The following is an 18,561-nucleotide window of genomic DNA, read 5'->3' as shown; positions in this document are numbered from 1 at the left end:
CTAGGTTGCAATACTTAGATCTTCTCTACCATATTAGAAGGAAGAGATTTCTTATTCCATCTTCACACTCCATCTTCCAATTCACTGAGGAACTCCTTCCACCTCTATTTTTTCCCCTGGTTCACCGCTGGTTCTCGCTATTTCCCTAGCACTCTTGTTCCCACTCTTCTTTGACCTCTCCCACTATTTCATCAGGGATTCACAAGTGAGGCCACTGAGGAACTCTTTCCACCTCTATTTTTTTCACCTGTTCACCGCTGGTTCTTGCTTCCTCTCATTTTTGTCAGCACGCTCCCCATACTCCCCTGAATGCACTCAGGAGAACAGCTGCAGGGGCAAGAGGGAGCCGAGCAGACTAGATGAGACGCCTAGAGAAAGAACCTCTGCCAGGGAGAGGGGGCAGTCTCCCTCTTCACCCTGACAGAGGTTCCTTCTCACTACATTTCCCATGGAAACTAGTGGGAAACTGACGAGTGTCCTCCACACACCAGGCGTCTCGTCAGTTTCAGCGCAGACTGGTTTTATTTAACAAATGTCACTTTTCAACTAAAAAGCTTTCAATGTGACTTACAAAATAGAAGAATGTATTTACATTAAATTACTGTTTATTAATCTTTAACAACCTCAGCTGGATCAGCTGTCATCAGTGTTAAATCAACCCATTAAACACTGATTGTACCTGAAAGGTACCTATTCAGGCCAAGGCAATGTCAAATTAGCCTGAAAGCTAAGAACTGCAAGCTTCCTTTCTATAACCTCATATTCCATACCTACGTTGTGCAACTGGCTCTCCATCTCCTGGGGTGGGGTGAAGAGAAAGGCATCAGTCTACAGATGGCCACCTGGGCCCCATCTTCCTTGAGCACCACAGTGATGCCAATGAAGCCTTTCATTATAACTATCATATTTGCAACTGGTAAGACATGAAGCCTATCAGCTCATGTCCCTGTTAGCATCACAACATCAATCAGACAGGCAGCAAGTGCCAAATGAAGAGTATCTGCACCACCATTGTTAGGTTGGCTGATTTCTCGGCTAGGCAGATCAAAGTGCTGTACTGTTATTTCACAGTCTTCTCACCGGAAGATTGCTTTGTTGAGGTATTCTGCGTGCGTTCTGTGTATTTCTTCCAGGTTCCCAACAGAAGACAGCTTACTTCCAAATTCACACCATGTCACATGCAGGATCTGATTGGCGATATAACCTTGAATTACTTTAACAAAGTGCTGCATTTCATGTTTATAGAGCTGGAGCTGACGAAACTGCACAGAGTTGGATGCATGTTTCACTAAGGCTGAAAAATCAAAAGAAAAAGTATTATTCACAGCATCGGCAAAGGGTGCTGCAAATTCAAAGGTTGCAAACTTTGCTATGTGACTAGTTTGGAAGCCAAATACACGTGTAACAATTCTGACTAAGGCCCAGAGGGGTCAAAGAGACTAAGGCACAGTGACGTCTCTACCTCTGGCGTTTCTTTGATCTCACTGTTCACAATTTTATCCCTCTATTTCAGTGTTTCCCCACCTTTTTTCCCATGGAAGGGCCCCTAAATTCATTTTTCAAATCCCAAGGAAACCCTACTTATGAAAAGGTTTACAGGCCAGAAAAAGTTGATTGCAGGGAGTGCAATTCAATTACTGATAAATTATTGTGAAGAAAATTCATTTGTAAGGAGCTGCTATATATGTGTGTATGTGTATGTCGGCTGTATGTCGGCTACACCGTAAGTAAAAAAGTGAAGCATTTTCCCCGTCTTTTCTGTATTATCTAATTTTTTTTCAAATATTAAAATAAAACTGACTTGAAAATCAAAATAAAGTTCCCATCCAAAGGTAATATAAGGTGTACTTTCAATGTGATATTTGGGAGCGCTTGCTTTTGCGCAAGTATTGAATTCTTGGCCTCTAATGCCAATAAAGGTAATTGATTTGATTTGATCTGAATTCTTGGCCAATTTCTTGCGGAATCCGATGAGGTCCGGCAGAACCCCTGGGTTCCATGGAGCCCTGGATGGGAAAAGCCGTTCTATGTGAATCACTCCTGTGATCACTATAGTCATTCATTGCCAAGAGATTAACTCAGAGAAACAGGGAAACCATCTTGGAGGGGGAAAACACATCTTTCCTTCATGCTGTATGTTAGAGAGGAGGGAATCTGTTCTCTTGAACCTGTCTGCGATCACCATCAACCATGTGGAGGTGAATATAACAACGAGAGGCTCTTGTGGAATATAAATACAGGAATCACGCTTTGCTTATCCAAAAACTCTGAACACGTGTTGACTGCCAGCCAAGTAAATAAGCAGACAGATTCCTCTTACCTGTTCGTTTTAAGTGAAACCAAACATCCTTCAGAGTCCACACCATGTGCTTCAGTTGCAGCAGGAAGGAGAAAATCTTGTTATATTTATTCATGCAGTTCTCAGTAATGACAATATTTAAGGGCCAGTCAACCTTGGGAAAAAAGTATCAAATACTATTACCACTATTCCATGTTCCCGCTGGAATATAGTACTTTTTAAGGTTTGAAGGCGTTGCTGCTGGCGAGGCAAACTAAATATACAAGCGGTATTAGTGAATGATCAGGATTAATTAGCTCTAATTAATCAGATCTTTCTGTTGTACAAAACAAAACCCCAAAGCCTGCCTTTCTGTGAGCCTGCTCACCTTATATCGTAGCTCCAAGCAATTTAAGGCATCGGGGGCATTGGGCTTGAACATTTCTGGAAGGTACTTTAGCGCAAAAGACAGATTGGATGCAAGGCGGGTGTCTCCATGAAGGCTGTATTGCAAGGCCTTGTTTAAGATGGAATTGAGGACGAGCGGATTGAGAAGTTCACCAGGGGTCTGTCCGGATCCAAGCTGGAATTAGAGACAGAAGATTTATGTGGTCAGAGGCACTTAATGTTGCTTACTGAGTTTCACAAGCATGCAAGCCTAGGACAGAATCTGATTTTTCTATAATAAAGAACATTGTTTTGACCAGCTGTTAAAACCCCATGGTGGTCTGAGTCAATATGATTATCACAGCTTACATTTACACATTGGCAATGAGGCAGATGCGGTTTAGGAACTGCAATGCCATTGTTCCATGTGTTAGCTACAGGCAATGGCCAAGTTAAAGAAAAGCCTGGGCAAGTTACCTTTTCAAACAGCAAATCACTCAGTGACTGAGCAAACTCTCCATCTTCCATCAACAAGAAATGCCTTAGAGCTTCAAAATGCTTCTCGACATTCAGCTCCACAAAGTAGTAGTCAACAATGGCTTTGTTCACAAGTGAAACACTAGCAGCAAGTGAAAACATGATCCGATTACTCTTTTTCACAAATAATACTTTAAATAAAAATTTAAGTCAACCATTACAACAGAGCCCTTCTTCAGTAACCACAGGCAAATCCATCAAACACACAGAATTCCTGGGCAGGCAGATGACACACTTCTAGAGATCCTTTCCAGAGACATGAAAAAGCAACTGAACTCTTACAACATATTAGTATGCTTTAGGGCTTAGCTCCAGTAATGCCCACACAGAAATATAAGTTCCGCTTGTGCAAGATCCTTTGCAACATCTAGCACTTTCCTCCCTATATATTACAGTGCCAGAAAATTGGTTGCACAATAGGAAACACAAGGGGGACACAATAAGACTGACTTAGCATTAGCGGTCTTTTTCTTGCATTTCCACTTGTGTAAGAGCTCTAGCGGAAATCTTGCAGAGCCCTATGTATAGAAATGCCCAAAATTTAGTTCATACAACCAAAATTTACCATAGACTCCTCCCAAAGAGAGGAGGCACCCTTTGACATGCTCCTGTCAAGAATGATTTCTTCAACAAAATGGACCAAGGACACACAACTCTGCCAGCTAAGGCCAATCTGTCATTGCCTTCTACCAGCAGTAACACCAAAGAGAGTGATGTAACCAACCCTGTATTTCCTAAATGGTACTTACTGAGAAACCAAGGGGGCAGTAACTGACCGCTTCATCAGCACTGGAAGAGATAAGAGCTCACTGAGTTGTACAGCTGTTTCATCTGTTCCCGATTGAATTGAAGGATCCACGGGGAAAGTATAGGATCTCGGTATCACATGATGCAAGAGATGGGAAACAGGAAGCTCTGCTGTTTTGGAGGGGGGAAAACCTCCTATTAGCCAAGGATGTGATCACAAGTATATATCTGGGAAAGTCCCACTGAATTCATGGGAATTACTTTGATGTAAGAGTGACTATAATTCTCTTTATTAGTGATGTTGTGTGCTGGGCACAACAGTAATCAGAAAGAGAAGTCAAGTGTGGGTCTCTATTTCTTTGTTTAAAATATTTATATCCAAAGAAATTAACTCAAGGCGATTGCCAATGTAACTAACGAATAGAAGATGAAAATCATAAAAATATGAAATCCCAATTAAAGGCATAAAAAGAACAGAACCCAGACTAAGACCATAGCAGCAACAAAGTCCAGAGAAGGAAGAAAAGTTTCAGCCTGGCACCAGAAAAGACAACCTGGACACAGGCCCTACATCAAGGGGTGGGCAAAAATGAGGTATCACAATCCAAAAGACCCTCTCCCTCGCAGCCCGCCAGCTCACTGAAGGTGTGGGACACAAAGCAGGACCTGTGATAGTAAATCTGGCTCATATGGTATGAGCCACAGGTATAGTGGCGAGAGTGTCAGACTAGGATCTGGGAAACCCAGACTGAAATCCCCACTCTGCCAGGGAAGCTCACGGGCGACCTTGGGCCAGTCACCATCTCTCAGCCTAACCCACCTCACAGGATTATAGTAAGGATGGAGAAGAGGGGAATGAGTAAGCAGCTTTGGGTCCTCATGGGGGAGAAAGGCGGGGTATAAATGAACTAAACAAATACAGGCAAATTTGGGAGCAGACCATCTTTCAGGTACCAATGAAGTGAGTTTTACAGAAAACTTTGAATGGAAAATTTTCCCAGGAAATTACTAGATGTCTATGATCTGCTTTAGCGTGGTTTTAAAGAAAACCTGAAAGTACCTCATGTTAATTGTGTATCTCAATAGCAACAAACACTTGAATTGAAATATCTGATTAGGAAAACAAATCATGTGGTTTAATTGAATTTTATATACAAACTAATAGAAAATTACATGTGAAAAATTATTTTCATTGGAACACCACTTGTAGAAATTTAAAGACAATATAGCTTGTATATCCCTTACATTATTTTAATTTAGGAGGGCACTGAGAACAGTGAATGGCATGCCATGGAGATGGTTGTCCAATCATCTGTTCAACCAAATTTATTTCTTGTCCATGGAGGTCACCGAGTACATCATTAAGTGTCCCCCCTTCTAGTTTACAAATCTATATATCTTATAATTCCTAGTGATAATGACTTGGGGGGGGGGAAGTAACTATAATGCTGAAACTGCCAATCTTGCCTAATACTGTATTGGAAATGGCATCCATTCGTTGTTACTAATTTTATGGAATAATGAATCTTTAGAAATTAAAAATTTTCTACAAAAGTAAAATAAAAATAAATGAAATAAAGTCTCCATTTCGGGAAAAAAAAGGCCGACAGTTTTCCTTCCCCAGGTCTGTAAACTACCATGGTCCAAGACCAGCTACTCTTCAAGGCTGCATATTGAAATGACTGAACTTTGCTCATAAAAATAGAGGAAAACCAAACTGGACAGAAAGAAAGAAACAGAATGATAAAAACTATAACTAAAAATTGCTTATCACAGCCTAAGACAAAAAAGACAATACAAAGGGAGAAAAAATAAAATGTGAAAATATACCACTAAGAAATGGGACAGAAGAAAGATAACACAGGGGAAAAGAATTAGACACAACTAAAGGGAGAAAAATATAAAAAAGATTGCTGCTGGAACATCATAAAAGCTTCAACTGCTGTTTGTGTTGGGTGGATGTTCAGAAAAGCAACTCCCACCTGGTTAATGTTTAAATGAAAGCTTTTTGTTAGTGTTCTATTTTAGAAAATAAATTATATCCTAGAATGGTATCTAAAATTCAGTACAAAACTACACACTCATCATTATCCAAACAGCTAGCCACACGGCAAGTCATTATGTGTCCTTACTGCTCTTCATTTTGAGAGTCTGAAACTACTCACACATCAAATCATAGCTGTCCTGATATTTCTCAAGACAATACTGATCAGACAACACTTTCATGTAATCTTGTTCTTTCTCCCATTTTGCAACAGTGGTGTCTCCTCCTCCCGGGCTTTCAGACGCACTAATTTCAGGGAAGAAAGTGGGTTGCATCACAGGGACCATGTCAGTGGATTGCCTAGGTTCCTCTACCTGAAGAAAAAGCATACCTTGTCATTTCTTCAGGACCTTGCATTAAAAAAAATCATTTTCAAACAGTTTACATATTTAAGACCTACTAAAAATAGGGTTTTTTAAGCTACCAGGATTTTAATTATTTTAGACCAAAAATGTAAAAGACAGCTCAAAAAGCATTCCAGTCATCATGAAATGTACAGCTCAATCTGCACCCCTGATACCCAGCAAACGAAGGGTCAGGACACTGCAAAACCACCACTGTGCTAATGCCGCATATCGTGCTCCTTGTCTAGAGACATTATTTTTGGTGTCACAGAAAGGTAGATGGAAATTACTAGTCCGCTTATGCAGACCAAAGGAAAAGTTACTGCTTCCTCACCTGTAACTTCTGAGGAGGACTGGGGGGGAGATCTTTGGTATTATCAGTCAGGTCTGCTGCAATTAGCCAAAAGAGGAAAGAGAAGAACCAGGCAAAATTTACTACATTAAGTACAGATATTTATTGCCGTTTAGACATACAGAACAGGACAAAAACTCAAAAACAGTTCTAATCTACAATGACTTAAGTGTTACTCAATCCTACTACAATCCCACCAGCTCCAGAAGAGGGGAAGCTATTCTGAGAAACTGCTCTCTTCCATTTATTTTTAATTCAATCACCCCACTAGGAGATTTTCTACACAGGGCTTTTTTTTGTCAGTTCTGACTCCATAAAGCTTTAATGTATCCCCCGAGTTTTGCACACATGGTCAAAATACCTCAACTCAGTCTTCAAATTGCCTCCCATACTCTTTCGAGTTCTGCATGTTGAAAGGCCACGTTTGCTGCAGAATCGATTCTTCCCTGGGTTTTCTGCGGTTTTTCTCCCTTAGCACATACCCTCATTTTTTTAAATAGCAAAGTTAAAAGACTTTTTTTGAAGCGTAGAATATTTTCTTTGGTGTAAGCCCAGGCCCTGACTTTCACCTTCCCCTTTATTTCCTTGCATCCTGATTGGTTGAACAGCAATGTGTAACCACACCCTTCCCCCCTTCCCCGCCCCCCTCTCGGCCCTCATTCATCCTTTTAAACAAATCATTTGTTATATGTGGTGTATGCATACTAACCTTGGAAGTATAAAGTAAACATTGCAACGTTGTTGTTTTCTCACCAACATAAGCTATTTTGGACGACATGTTGTACAGCAGTCTCTCTGTTTCCTGTGTTTTTAGTCCAATTTTTTTCTCTGATTTTTTTTTAAATTTAAACATTGTTGGTTTAATAAAAAAAAATCACCTTGCAATGTTGGGGTGGGGGGGCCGGGTGAGGAAAAGCAGCAATGGCTAACAAAACCTCTGCAAAGAGCCCTGAATCTCACTTAATATTTGAATGTTAACGCTTCTGCCAATCAACACACAGAAATGGTGTCATTGTTTTTTATGTATTGTGCGTGCACACTTGTGGGCTGGACCTGGCACACCGGCCAGTCTGCAGACCCTCTGCGCATATACACTGTTATTCCTGATCAATAGGCACGCCATGATCAGGGAAAACATCTTGGCCTTGGGTCTTTCTCGGCATGTCTCAACGTGTTCTTGCATCCCTCACAGAAGCTGTATAATATAATCACACAAGCTCACACTGTACTCTGCTATGCTTCACAGATAAGACGAAAAGCTGACCGCAGCATGTTTTGCTCAGTTGTCTGTGACTGTCTCAGATTGTATTGTAACTTTTACATGCTGACTTATTTGGTCTTGCTCTCTTCCGGGACTTCCTGGAAAGTTTCTAATAAAGCCCTCGCCTCCAGTAGGGGGGTCAGACTTTGCATCCTGACTACGTCTCCTGTCGTTCCTGGGCTACACACACTAACCTCAGCAGTATGAAATAAACACTGCAACGTTCTTAGGTTTTTAAAAATTTTAAATCCTGCTTATTAAGTTTCCCTCTAGACCATCTCAGCCAATCAACACACAGAAATTTTGTTAAATTTGGAGTGTAAATAACATCATTGCTGGACAAGTACAGAGTGAGACCGAGGATCACCACAACCCCCTCTAATGTCCAAACATTACAATGTTGTAACACTTGCACAAAACAACAACAACAAAAAACACACTGATGAAACTGCTAATGTCGTCTTCCCCAACAAAGCCCACAGCAGAAATGGGACATTTTTCTAAGGTAGAAATAAAAACCAGACATCACTTTGGTTCAACTCCCTCAAGTGCAGAATTACAAAATCCCAAAGTAGATCTGATCTTCACAGGCCGAACTCCTGGAAAACCCAGTGAGCATGAGGAGAAGCCCGGACACTTTGCAAGGGTCAGAAGCGCTTAGGCCACACGGTTAACTAATTCTTGCTTAACTGCCCATCCAGATAAAAGTTTTCATTCAGCTAAGCCTATTACGTTGCGTATCCAGAAATAAGCCAGATGAGTTCCATCCAAGTAAGTCGCAGCTGGTTCATGTCTATGTACTGATTCAGAAACAGATTACTATTCAGAGGCTATATCATCATAAAAACCCTACTAAATAACAATACGGTTGACCATCACTCACCTTTCTCCTGGCTCTTTCCCAAGCTTCTTCCTTGCTGTTCATCCGAACCATCAGCCAGTGCCCCACCAGATGACTCTGACTGGGGCAAGGACTCTCCCTGGTGTTCTTGGCCCTTCTCACTCCCTTTGGCTGTACAGAGTTCTTGTCCATACAGGAAAGTCTGGACTGTAGAGCCAGATGCAGGACCAGAGGCCGATTTATGATGAGGAATCAAGTCAGTTTCCGTTGAGGGGACCCACTCCCCTATCTGAATACTGGACTGTGAGGCATGACCAAAAGGGCTCCATCGAGGCTTGGAAACCTGCATGTCGGAAACTAGCTCTCCAAGTTTAATGTGCGATTGGGAGGCATGCCCATGAATGTTCCAACGAGGTCGAGAAGACACAACTTCAGATACGTTTTCCCCAATCTTGATGTTGGCATCTGATACGTGGCCATGAATGGTCCACCGCGGTCTAGTTGGCTCTATGTTTGACACATACTCACCAATCTTTATATTGGCATCTGATGCATGCCCGTGAATATTCCACCTAGGTCTGGAGGACTCTACCTCAGAGGCATATTCCCCAACTTGAATATGAGCTGCTGAGACATGGCCATGGACATTCCAGCGGGGCCGGCTAGGTTCCACCTCAGATGTATATTCTCCAATCTTAATGTGTGCATCCGAAGAATGGCCATGAGGATTTGCGTGTGACTGGTATAGTTGAGTAAGAGGAGTGTATTCCCCTACTTTAATGTTTGCATCAGATGCATGGTCATGAACATTCCAACGAGGCCTCCTGCTCTCAACATCAAAGACATTCTCTCCAACTCGGACATGGCTGCACGAAGCAGAAGGCCTGAGGATGGTATTAAAATCATATTCACTGGGTAAGTCAGCTTGGGGACTGGTTTCCTCTTCTGCTGTGTCTTTCTGCACAGGAGGATGTTCATCTGCACAAGCAGTCAAGGAAAGATCTGAGCTGATATTTTGCAAAGCTTTGTCCAACAAACTTGTCTCCTCTGGAGGGACGAGCATTTCTTCTGGAGGTTTTGGTAAGAAGTCTTCAAAGTCCAGGCTGAGTTCAGGAATGCTCTCCAATGGACTTGCTGTTTGCTCGCTATGGTGCACCTGAGATGTAATCTCTTCCTTTTTTGACTCATGATGGTCATCAGACTGCACATTTGTTGACTGTGCTAAGTCCAATGATTTGCCATCCAAAGCATCACCTGACAGTCCAGATTCTGCATCCCTCTCAACAACATTCCGAACATGAGGATTCTCAGGTTCTACAGATGTTTGCTGAAATGCAAAACACAAAAAATGATTGTGAGCATGGAGATACATCACTCATTTACACAAGCAGAACATTTTTGTGCCTTTTATTTTGCCTCTGAAACTTCTTTGATATAAAATTTTTTACCAACCTGTGAACATTGTTTCTTCTAAAAACTTTGAGGCTTATCCCATAGCTGGATCACTCCCCCCCCCCCAAACACACTTTCTTTAAATCATGGGAGCCATCACTGTCCAGCATGCATGTGTCAACAAAAGACAGACAGACAGAGCTCTCTCACACTCCAGGAACAGCTCGGGTATACATGGAAGTCGGAACAAAGGCCATCTCATGTGGCCTGAGAATCACACAACATGTCAAGTTGCAGATCCAGTAGCACCTTAAAGACCAACTAGATTGAGTTGTGAGCTGTAGATGGCTTTGAAAAAATCCTGGTAAACTGGTTGATTCTTTATATAAATGTCCAATTCAGCAAGATTCTCTTTGATGTATTTCTGTTTGCAGTATAAGACACTGATCAGATGTTTAAACAGTTTTAAAGAGCAAATGTGACATAATTTTTTCTAGTTTGTAGAATAAGTGGTAGATTTTTAATTCTCAGTCCCTTAGGTATAAGATTTGATCTTAAGGTTCTACTGGACCCAAATTTTGCTCTTCTACAACAGGCCAACATGGCTACCCACCTGAAACGAACATGTCAATCATCTGGAAGAAGCAATCTATTACACTTTATCTTGTCCTTCCTCCAGGGAGCTCAGGGCTCTCTCTCTCTTACATCCTGACATCAACTTTGTGAGTCAGCTTAAGCTGAGAAAGACTGGCTCAAGGTAATCCAGGCAGTTTCACTGGCAGCTAGAAATTTGAACATGGCCTTCTCTGGTCCAACTCTGACACTTTCACCACCACATCATACTAACTCAGTTTAAAATGAGAGAAAATGCACAATCTTATACATCTATTATAGGCCCATTGGTAATAGAATGGGTTGTAAAACATGGTTCTGTTTGTGACAAGCAGACAGGATTATGAAACTTAGACTTTTAAAGACGAGAAAGCAAGTAACCGTGGCCAGTGATTCTTAACTGGGTTGCCCAGGAAATGATCTACAAATGGAGGGGGGGGCATTAAGAATTTATGGAGTCATTTGGGATTTGAATAAGCTGTCTCCACTTGCAATGGCCTCAGACAATCAGGAGAGGAGAGTTGTTTTATACTGCTTATTCTAGCCAGAGGACAAAATCCCAAGATTTCTTCCACATGCCCTTAAAAAAGCAGCATGCAGCAAACAGGAATCAAACCAAACATTAAGACGTTAGCTGATGGCCATGAGGCATAAGCATCTCATTGAGTGTCTGCCCGAGATCCAACTACTATAGGCACATATCATAAACATACCTACAAATATAGAGCTGCCTTGTCTAGATTGCTCTTTTTATGTCCTAATTTTTCACTTGTAGTTCTTGGAGGTATTCAACAAGAATGTGTACTTGATGGGCAGTAATTTGTTAAAGATTTCTAAGCACTTCCTAGTGAGGACTCAATCCTATCATTTTCAGAACAGAAAACTGAGACCATGTTGGCTCCACAGAACAGGAGCAGCTAGAAGGCAGCGTGGAAAAACATGCCCTCCAGCCTCTGTCTTTACTGTTGGGAATGAGGGATTTATACTGCAGTGAAATCTAGCAACTTGACACCAGTGCCAGCCGTATCAATTTCTCACTCCGAATGGTAAAAATCAACATGTTACCACAGGGCAGTGTTTCATCAGACTATATTTCAAAAGCAGCAACTTACTCACAGAGGAGTAGTTCTGTATAACTGTGGAGCTTGCCAGTTTTTTCAGCAAGCCTCACACAAAATAGCATCCTACGCCTCATTACAGCATTTATAATGCATATCATCAGCCAATATATACAAAAAACAAAACCGACCTGAAGGCTGGAATCTCTTACAGGCCCAACTGAAGTGGAAACTTGTTGGCACCGACCTTCTGGAATTATGTCTAATCTCTTCCTGTATTTTCCGCCAGGCAACTTCTCAAGCATGCCCTACGCATGAAAATTGAAAATACCACAGCTTGACCATGCAGATGTATACATAGGTATAATATCAACATGCCTTAAAGAGAGGAGCACTGAAGGTACCTCAATATGTTTCTGATCTTCCAAGAGAAAAGTGAGGCGAGCAGTTTCCAGTTTGTGCCTCTGAGTCTTCCATAATGCTCTTTTCTCTCTACGTGTTGCATCTTCAGACAGTTTGCTGTAGTGGTCAATTAACTCTTGCCTGGAAGCAAGAAAAGGAAGGTAACAAAAGCAGCATAAAATGAAAGTGGAGTTTAGACTGTAGTGGACACTACGATGCCCCCAGCAGTGCAATAGTTAATCTGGAATTCGGGTGTGAAGCATTCACGTTCCACCCCTTCCCTCAGTCATGAAGACTGGTTCTGGGCATGCCACTCCCAACTAATTTATTTATTTATCTATTTATTTATTTTTATTCACTCTTCCTGCAAGCAGGCTCAGAGCAGATCACAACATTTTAAAATGTACAATAAAACAGAATACAATTTAGCAGCAATATTAATATCAGTAACAATATAAATTTTTAGAAACAGTTACACACATATGGTCCCGTCCACTCAGCCTAGATAACCCATGGGACAGGGTGGCCAGTTATAGATGCTTACGGAAACTGGGGGTGTGCGCTCCCCCCATGGCAGGAGGTTAACACGAATACCTCAGGTAGTCTGCCTGCCTCAACCACCATATGCCTGGTGGAACATCTTTGTATTATAGGCCCGACGGAAAGAAAACAAATCCAAATGAGCCCGAGTTGACGCAGACACAGAGTTCCACCAGGTTGAGGCCAGGGTCGAGAAAGCCTGCCGAACCTCCTTGGGGCCTGGGACCAACAGTAGGTGTTTAACTGATGAGTGAAGTAGCTTCCAGGAAACACATGGTAGGAAGTGGTCCCGCAGATAACAACAACAACAACAACAACATTGGATTTATATACCGCCCTTCAGGACAACTTAATGCCCACTCAGAGCAGTTTACAAAGTATGTCATTATTATTCCCACAACAAAACACCCTGTGAAGTGGGAGGGGATGAGAGAGCTCCAGAGAGCTGTGACTGACCCAAGGTCACCCAGCTGGCTTCAAGCGGAGGAGTGGGGAATCAAACCCAGCTCTCCAGATTAGAGTCCTGCGCTCTTAACCACTACACCACCCTGGCTGGTCCCAGTCTGCTAAGGGCCTTAAAGGTTACCTGATCCGGAATTCAACTGGGAGCCAGCAAAACCGGTGTTATATGTGACTAGAAAGGAGACCTGGTCAGGATGCACACTGCTGCATTCTGGACCAGTTGCAATTTTCAAAACTGTCCTTGAGACGGTTCCAAAAACTGCAACTGGTCCAGAATGCAGCATAAAGCAAGTTGCAGTAGTCCGGCCTGGAGGTGACCACTGCATGGATCACAGCTAGGTCGAGAGGTAGGGAACATGCCTGGCCTGGAGGAAATGAAAAAATGCAGACCTGGCAACTGCTGCGACCTGGGCGTCTACTGTCAAGGAAGCATCCAGGACTACACCCAAACTCCTCACTACTGGGACAGGTCCCAGTGGCACCCCATCAAGGGTCGGGAGGTAGATCCCAAAACCTGTCAGCCCGCACCCCAGGTGCAGGATCTCTATCTTCATAGGGTTTAATTTCAGTCGGCTCTGTTTTAACCAACCAGTCACAGCCTTCAAGCCCTGGCCAAAATATCCGGGGCGGAGTCCAGCCGGCTGTCCATCAGCAGATAGAATTGGGTATCATCAGCATATTGATGACTACCCAGCCCAAAGCTCTGCACTGGCTCAGCAAAGAGACACATGTAGATGTTGAATAACATTGGGGAGAGTATCACACCCTGAGGAATGCCACACACTAAGGGGTGGCGAGGTGGTAACTACTCCCCCAATGTGACCCGCTGCCCCCAACCATGGAGGAAGGAGACCGGCCACTGTAAAGCTGTCCCATGAATCCCCGAGTCAGAGGCGGTGAGTCCGTAGTTCTCAGTCAACTGTATTGAACACTACCGAGAGATCTAACAATACCAGCAGCGCTGATCCGCCCCGATCCAGTTATCTATGGAGATCATCTGTGGGGGTGACCAGTGCTGTCCCCATCCCATGGCTAGGGTGGATGCCAGACTGGAAAGAATCTCACAAGGTTGTTGTGAGACTCAAGTGGCTAGGATCTGGGATACTCAGGTTCGAATACCCACTCTGCTTGCAGGGTAACTTACCCTACCTCATGGGGTTGTTGTTAAGATAAAATGGATGAGAGGAGAACGATGTAAGCCACTTTGGGCCCCCATTGAGGAGAAAGGCAGGATATAAATGAAATAAATAAAAAATTAAAATTAAAGCATTTTGTATATTGAAAAGTGTTAGGAAATTGGTACAGAGATGATAATAGTGATAATTGTACGGTCTTGCTCTTGTAATATAGATCAGCAGCAGCATCTTTGATCCAATGTAAAAGTAGGTGATATAATAAAACTATTTTAAACTCCTTAGAAACATTTTAAAACCTGAGTTACAGAGAGGACATTCACTGTCAACAACATTGTGCATAAGCGAAACCTGAGGATGGGCACATTGCATTGATCGGGAGAGGTTGTCATGCTATTTCCTGATCCAATTAAGGCTTAGCTAGGCTATAAGGGGCCAGACAGAAGTTGCTCACACTGTACTGATGAGACAGTAGACTGACTCCTGGGATAATATGCTGAAGAAGTGGGCTGATGGTGAAGTTCATGGCTACATCAAAACAAACCTGTCTTCCGCTTTGACTTGTTTGTATAACATTTTAAGATCGTGGCATTACTTTTATAAAGTCCCTACATAAAAAAATGCAGATCTCATCCGTTCTTGGTGCTCTTACCTTGCCTTTTTCTCCAATTCTTTCTCTAAAGCCTTCAATCTTCTCTCCCTCTCCCTAAGTTCCCGAGCGTAACTGAAATCGTCATCAGTCTCCTCCTGTTTCAGAGCACGTCGGCGCTATCAAAGATTCAGAACGCTTTAGAAATCACTCTCAAGAGACTCACACTGAGCCTTCTTACATGCTTTTGAACTGTATGATATTGACTAACAATGCCAGTATCCTCAACCTTACATCACTCACAGGACAGGTGCATTCTACTGTAATGCAAATAAATACCTCTTGGTCCTTTGCAAACTGTTCCTTCAGTTTCTGAAACTGCTCTCGTTTCTTCACATCCAGTGCCATTTTCTCTGCTATTTGCTGATCTAAATTTAAATTGAAAATACTGTAGCCTCACAGAAGGAAAAAAAATCACTGAAAATAAACTACAGATTGCAAACACAGCTGAAACTTACCAGTAATGGCTTTTAGAGCTTTGCTAGCTGTTTCTCGAGCATGAACAATTAACTCCTGTTTTTCAATTTCCATACGCAGCTTCTAGGAGGCAATGCCATGTGATTTACTGTGACTGTCATACATTCACAAAAAACAACAACTTTCTCATGCAACTAAAGGATAATGGATCAAGACCATTTATTTATATGTTAACGGTGTGATTAACTACAGTTATTACATGATTAACGATATCTTTTGCACAATTATGTACATTAATTTTATTTACTAGATAAGATTGCATTAAAGCTTGGTTTTTAATAATACTGCCCTCCGAAAGAATTCATTCAAATTAGCCTAATAGCATGATCCTTATTAGTGCAGCAGGAAATACATTTTTAAAAATAACAATACCACAAATCAGGCTTCTGCACTGAAACTGCTGGGACAATATCCTAGCAATGCAGAAAGCTCTAAGTACAGAGACATAGCTTCCACTTCAAATTAGCTACAGAAACCAAATGGCTAGGACTGTATTAAAACTTTGCTTTCCCCAGCAATGCTCATGGCACAAAGGTTGAACAGATGGCAAGAGATGTTAGCTTAAGCTTATAATTTTCCAGCTGTTATTCATACTCTGGGGCTCACCAGTATTGTAAATACAATATCATTCTGGGAATTTCAGTGCTATCGAGCATCTTTTCTGGTTTTTCCCCAAGAGGAGAGACAAGAAGGTAAGGAGGGGTGAACAGATACGAACGTCAAGTTTCTGTGTCCTCTATTTCCCCACTCAATAGAGTACTTTGCACCCACAAGCTTGCTTTTAAATCTTTGGCCCCCTAAGAGGAATTAACACAACAGCATTAAATGGGCCTTGTATTTTAGTAAACAATGAAGCTGCCTCATACCAAGTCAGAGCAAACAAAACCAGAGGCGGCTCCCAAAATCAGAACGTACACTGGATAACAAGAAGGAGCCACAATGAAAGTATAACAAAGTACAAAAATGATTTAGTCATTCGAACTGTGTACAACAATAAAGTGCATTCAAACAAACATCACAGTGTGGTCATTCATTTGTGACAAAGTGACTAAACGCTTCACACAAGACAGTATAACCTCAACGGATTCTTCCAGTGAATCGCTTATTTCGAAATTTACTGAGTCCATTCATCAATACAGTCTCGTGGTTCACTGGGAACAATGGTCACGAATGACCCATCGTTGAGGGCCCCATGAAAAGCTCCAAGTTGGGGTGGGTGGCGCACAAGATGTTAAGCGCACTGTGGAGAATCCAGTCACACCGGGTAACGAGCTGCACCGTCCAACAAGCATCCGGATTAAACAGCTTGTTTCATGGTGTCTGCTTCTTCAGGGACGGTGTAATAACCACCCTGGTGTGTTTTCCCAATTGGCAATTGATCTACCCACTCTTTGGTTGCCTAGATTCAGTGCACTCAAAGCACAAGGACTCTGAGAGGTTTAAGCCATTTCATCAGAGGCACCCAATTCATGAACTGAATATAAAGCACCTCTGTATCAGTCAAGGGTTAACAAAAACTCAAATAGATTTATTACAGCAAGAAGAGAAACCAACCAAGAAGACATAGTTCTACATATCAGCAATTCTTTTAATAAAAGGAACCCAGGTTTGGGGCACTGCACAATTAGCAGCTCTGCAGGTCAATTTACCTTTTCTTCCTTGCTGATGGAACTGTATCGTGCAATTCTTTCCATTCGGCCCACATACACAGCACAGTCTCTCTCAATCTCTTTCAATTCCTCAAGGGAGAAAATTACAGAAATCCGAGGAACTGGAATATCTGACCAGCATATATAGTGCTGTAAAATAAATATATTTTTGAAATATAATCCCCAAGTTGTACATTTATCAGGTTCTGTTTTAAATCTTTTGTACACTGTCTAGTTTGTTTTAACAAAAACTAATTATTATAACACAAATAATGGATGCTAGATACATAACAGCATTTTCAATACTCTATATGAAAAGTTTTGTACTAAACATGTTTGGAAAACGTCTTCAACAAGTTCTGCCTTTCAGACTGTTGCATTGGGCAAGGCTCAGCATACTGAATGGTGAGCATTTAATCAGTTTAGATATACCAGAATAGGAATTAAAATACAAGAATTTGGAGCTTGGAATATATCAATGATTCCCAAGAGAAACAAGTACTTACCCTGGGGCAGCACAACTTTAATAAATTTATGGTTTTCCCACAAATGTATACATCATTAGCAACATGCTTCAAGAACAAGGGGACACAGTCTTCTACTTCTTTGGAAATGAGAATGTACCCATGGGTCCAGTAGCGTTTATCTAGAGATTCAAAAGGTGGAAAGGGTAAGAAAGCAGGCTACATTAAGGGCCTTCTGCACAATCACTTATTGACACAACTGTGCCACAATTTCCTGTATTTTGCACAATCCAAACACCTTCCCCCTTTAATCTGTGCTTTTGCTGAAGGGATATCACATACTCCCAGCATTGGTGGGCTGCTGGTTTTAGCAGCCACTGGGAATATGGGTGAGGATATTATTTTCCAAATGAGAGATATAACTAACTTCCTTGCCTTTTATCCAACCTCCTACTATGGTAATATAGAGAACACACTAGTATGTATACATATATATATAATGAGAATGAGTGTGCCTTTTATGTCTTTATCCCTTTTGAATAACTGCTTTTTTTAAAATCACAGCAGTCCAGGGATGTGACTTTGAGTACCAGGAACTGGAATGGAATGGTGTCCCCATAATGTACAGTCAGGTTATAGGGAAGTATTATCACTAGCAATGCAATTCTAAGGAGTCTAAGCCCACTAAAATCAACAGGCTTAGACTTAATTCTTCTTAGGATTGCACTGTAGGTTTAGCAAGGTGCTGGGCTCTCTCCATCAAATGCTCAGAGTCATAAGAAAGGAGGGACCTAGTATGGATCATTAGAATGCACCACAAAAATCAAACTGTTTTACAGATTCTCAAGATGTAGCAGACGCAGGATGGCACTCACACTGAGAGATGGACCTGAAGCTGAGTCCAAACGCCACAGAGTACTGAATTTTGTTTT

The 18,561-nt window shown here is 41.8% G+C and overlaps 1 protein-coding gene across 1 annotated transcript in view; it reads right to left on the bottom strand.

Annotated features, from left to right (window-relative positions):
• TUBGCP6 (tubulin gamma complex associated protein 6) overlaps positions 1 to 18,561 on the bottom strand; it is a 33,158-nt gene that overhangs the window by 1,980 nt on the left and 12,617 nt on the right. Inside the window, exons 10-24 of the mRNA XM_054989368.1 lie at positions 17,672 to 17,811; positions 17,166 to 17,315; positions 15,498 to 15,579; positions 15,319 to 15,407; positions 15,043 to 15,158; positions 12,258 to 12,396; positions 12,045 to 12,161; positions 8,834 to 10,118; positions 6,672 to 6,727; positions 6,115 to 6,307; positions 3,952 to 4,120; positions 3,143 to 3,284; positions 2,667 to 2,861; positions 2,321 to 2,453; positions 1,081 to 1,294 (exon numbers count right to left, since the gene is read on the bottom strand). Coding sequence (XP_054845343.1) covers positions 1,081 to 1,294; positions 2,321 to 2,453; positions 2,667 to 2,861; positions 3,143 to 3,284; positions 3,952 to 4,120; positions 6,115 to 6,307; positions 6,672 to 6,727; positions 8,834 to 10,118; positions 12,045 to 12,161; positions 12,258 to 12,396; positions 15,043 to 15,158; positions 15,319 to 15,407; positions 15,498 to 15,579; positions 17,166 to 17,315; positions 17,672 to 17,811 — 3,220 coding nt within the window. The remainder of the gene's footprint in view (positions 1 to 1,080; positions 1,295 to 2,320; positions 2,454 to 2,666; positions 2,862 to 3,142; positions 3,285 to 3,951; positions 4,121 to 6,114; positions 6,308 to 6,671; positions 6,728 to 8,833; positions 10,119 to 12,044; positions 12,162 to 12,257; positions 12,397 to 15,042; positions 15,159 to 15,318; positions 15,408 to 15,497; positions 15,580 to 17,165; positions 17,316 to 17,671; positions 17,812 to 18,561) is intronic.

This window comes from Eublepharis macularius, chromosome 9, assembly GCF_028583425.1.
Source record: "Eublepharis macularius isolate TG4126 chromosome 9, MPM_Emac_v1.0, whole genome shotgun sequence".
In the NCBI taxonomy this organism is placed as follows: Eukaryota; Metazoa; Chordata; class Lepidosauria; order Squamata; family Eublepharidae; genus Eublepharis; species Eublepharis macularius.
This window is presented reverse-complemented; position numbering and strand designations above follow the sequence as displayed.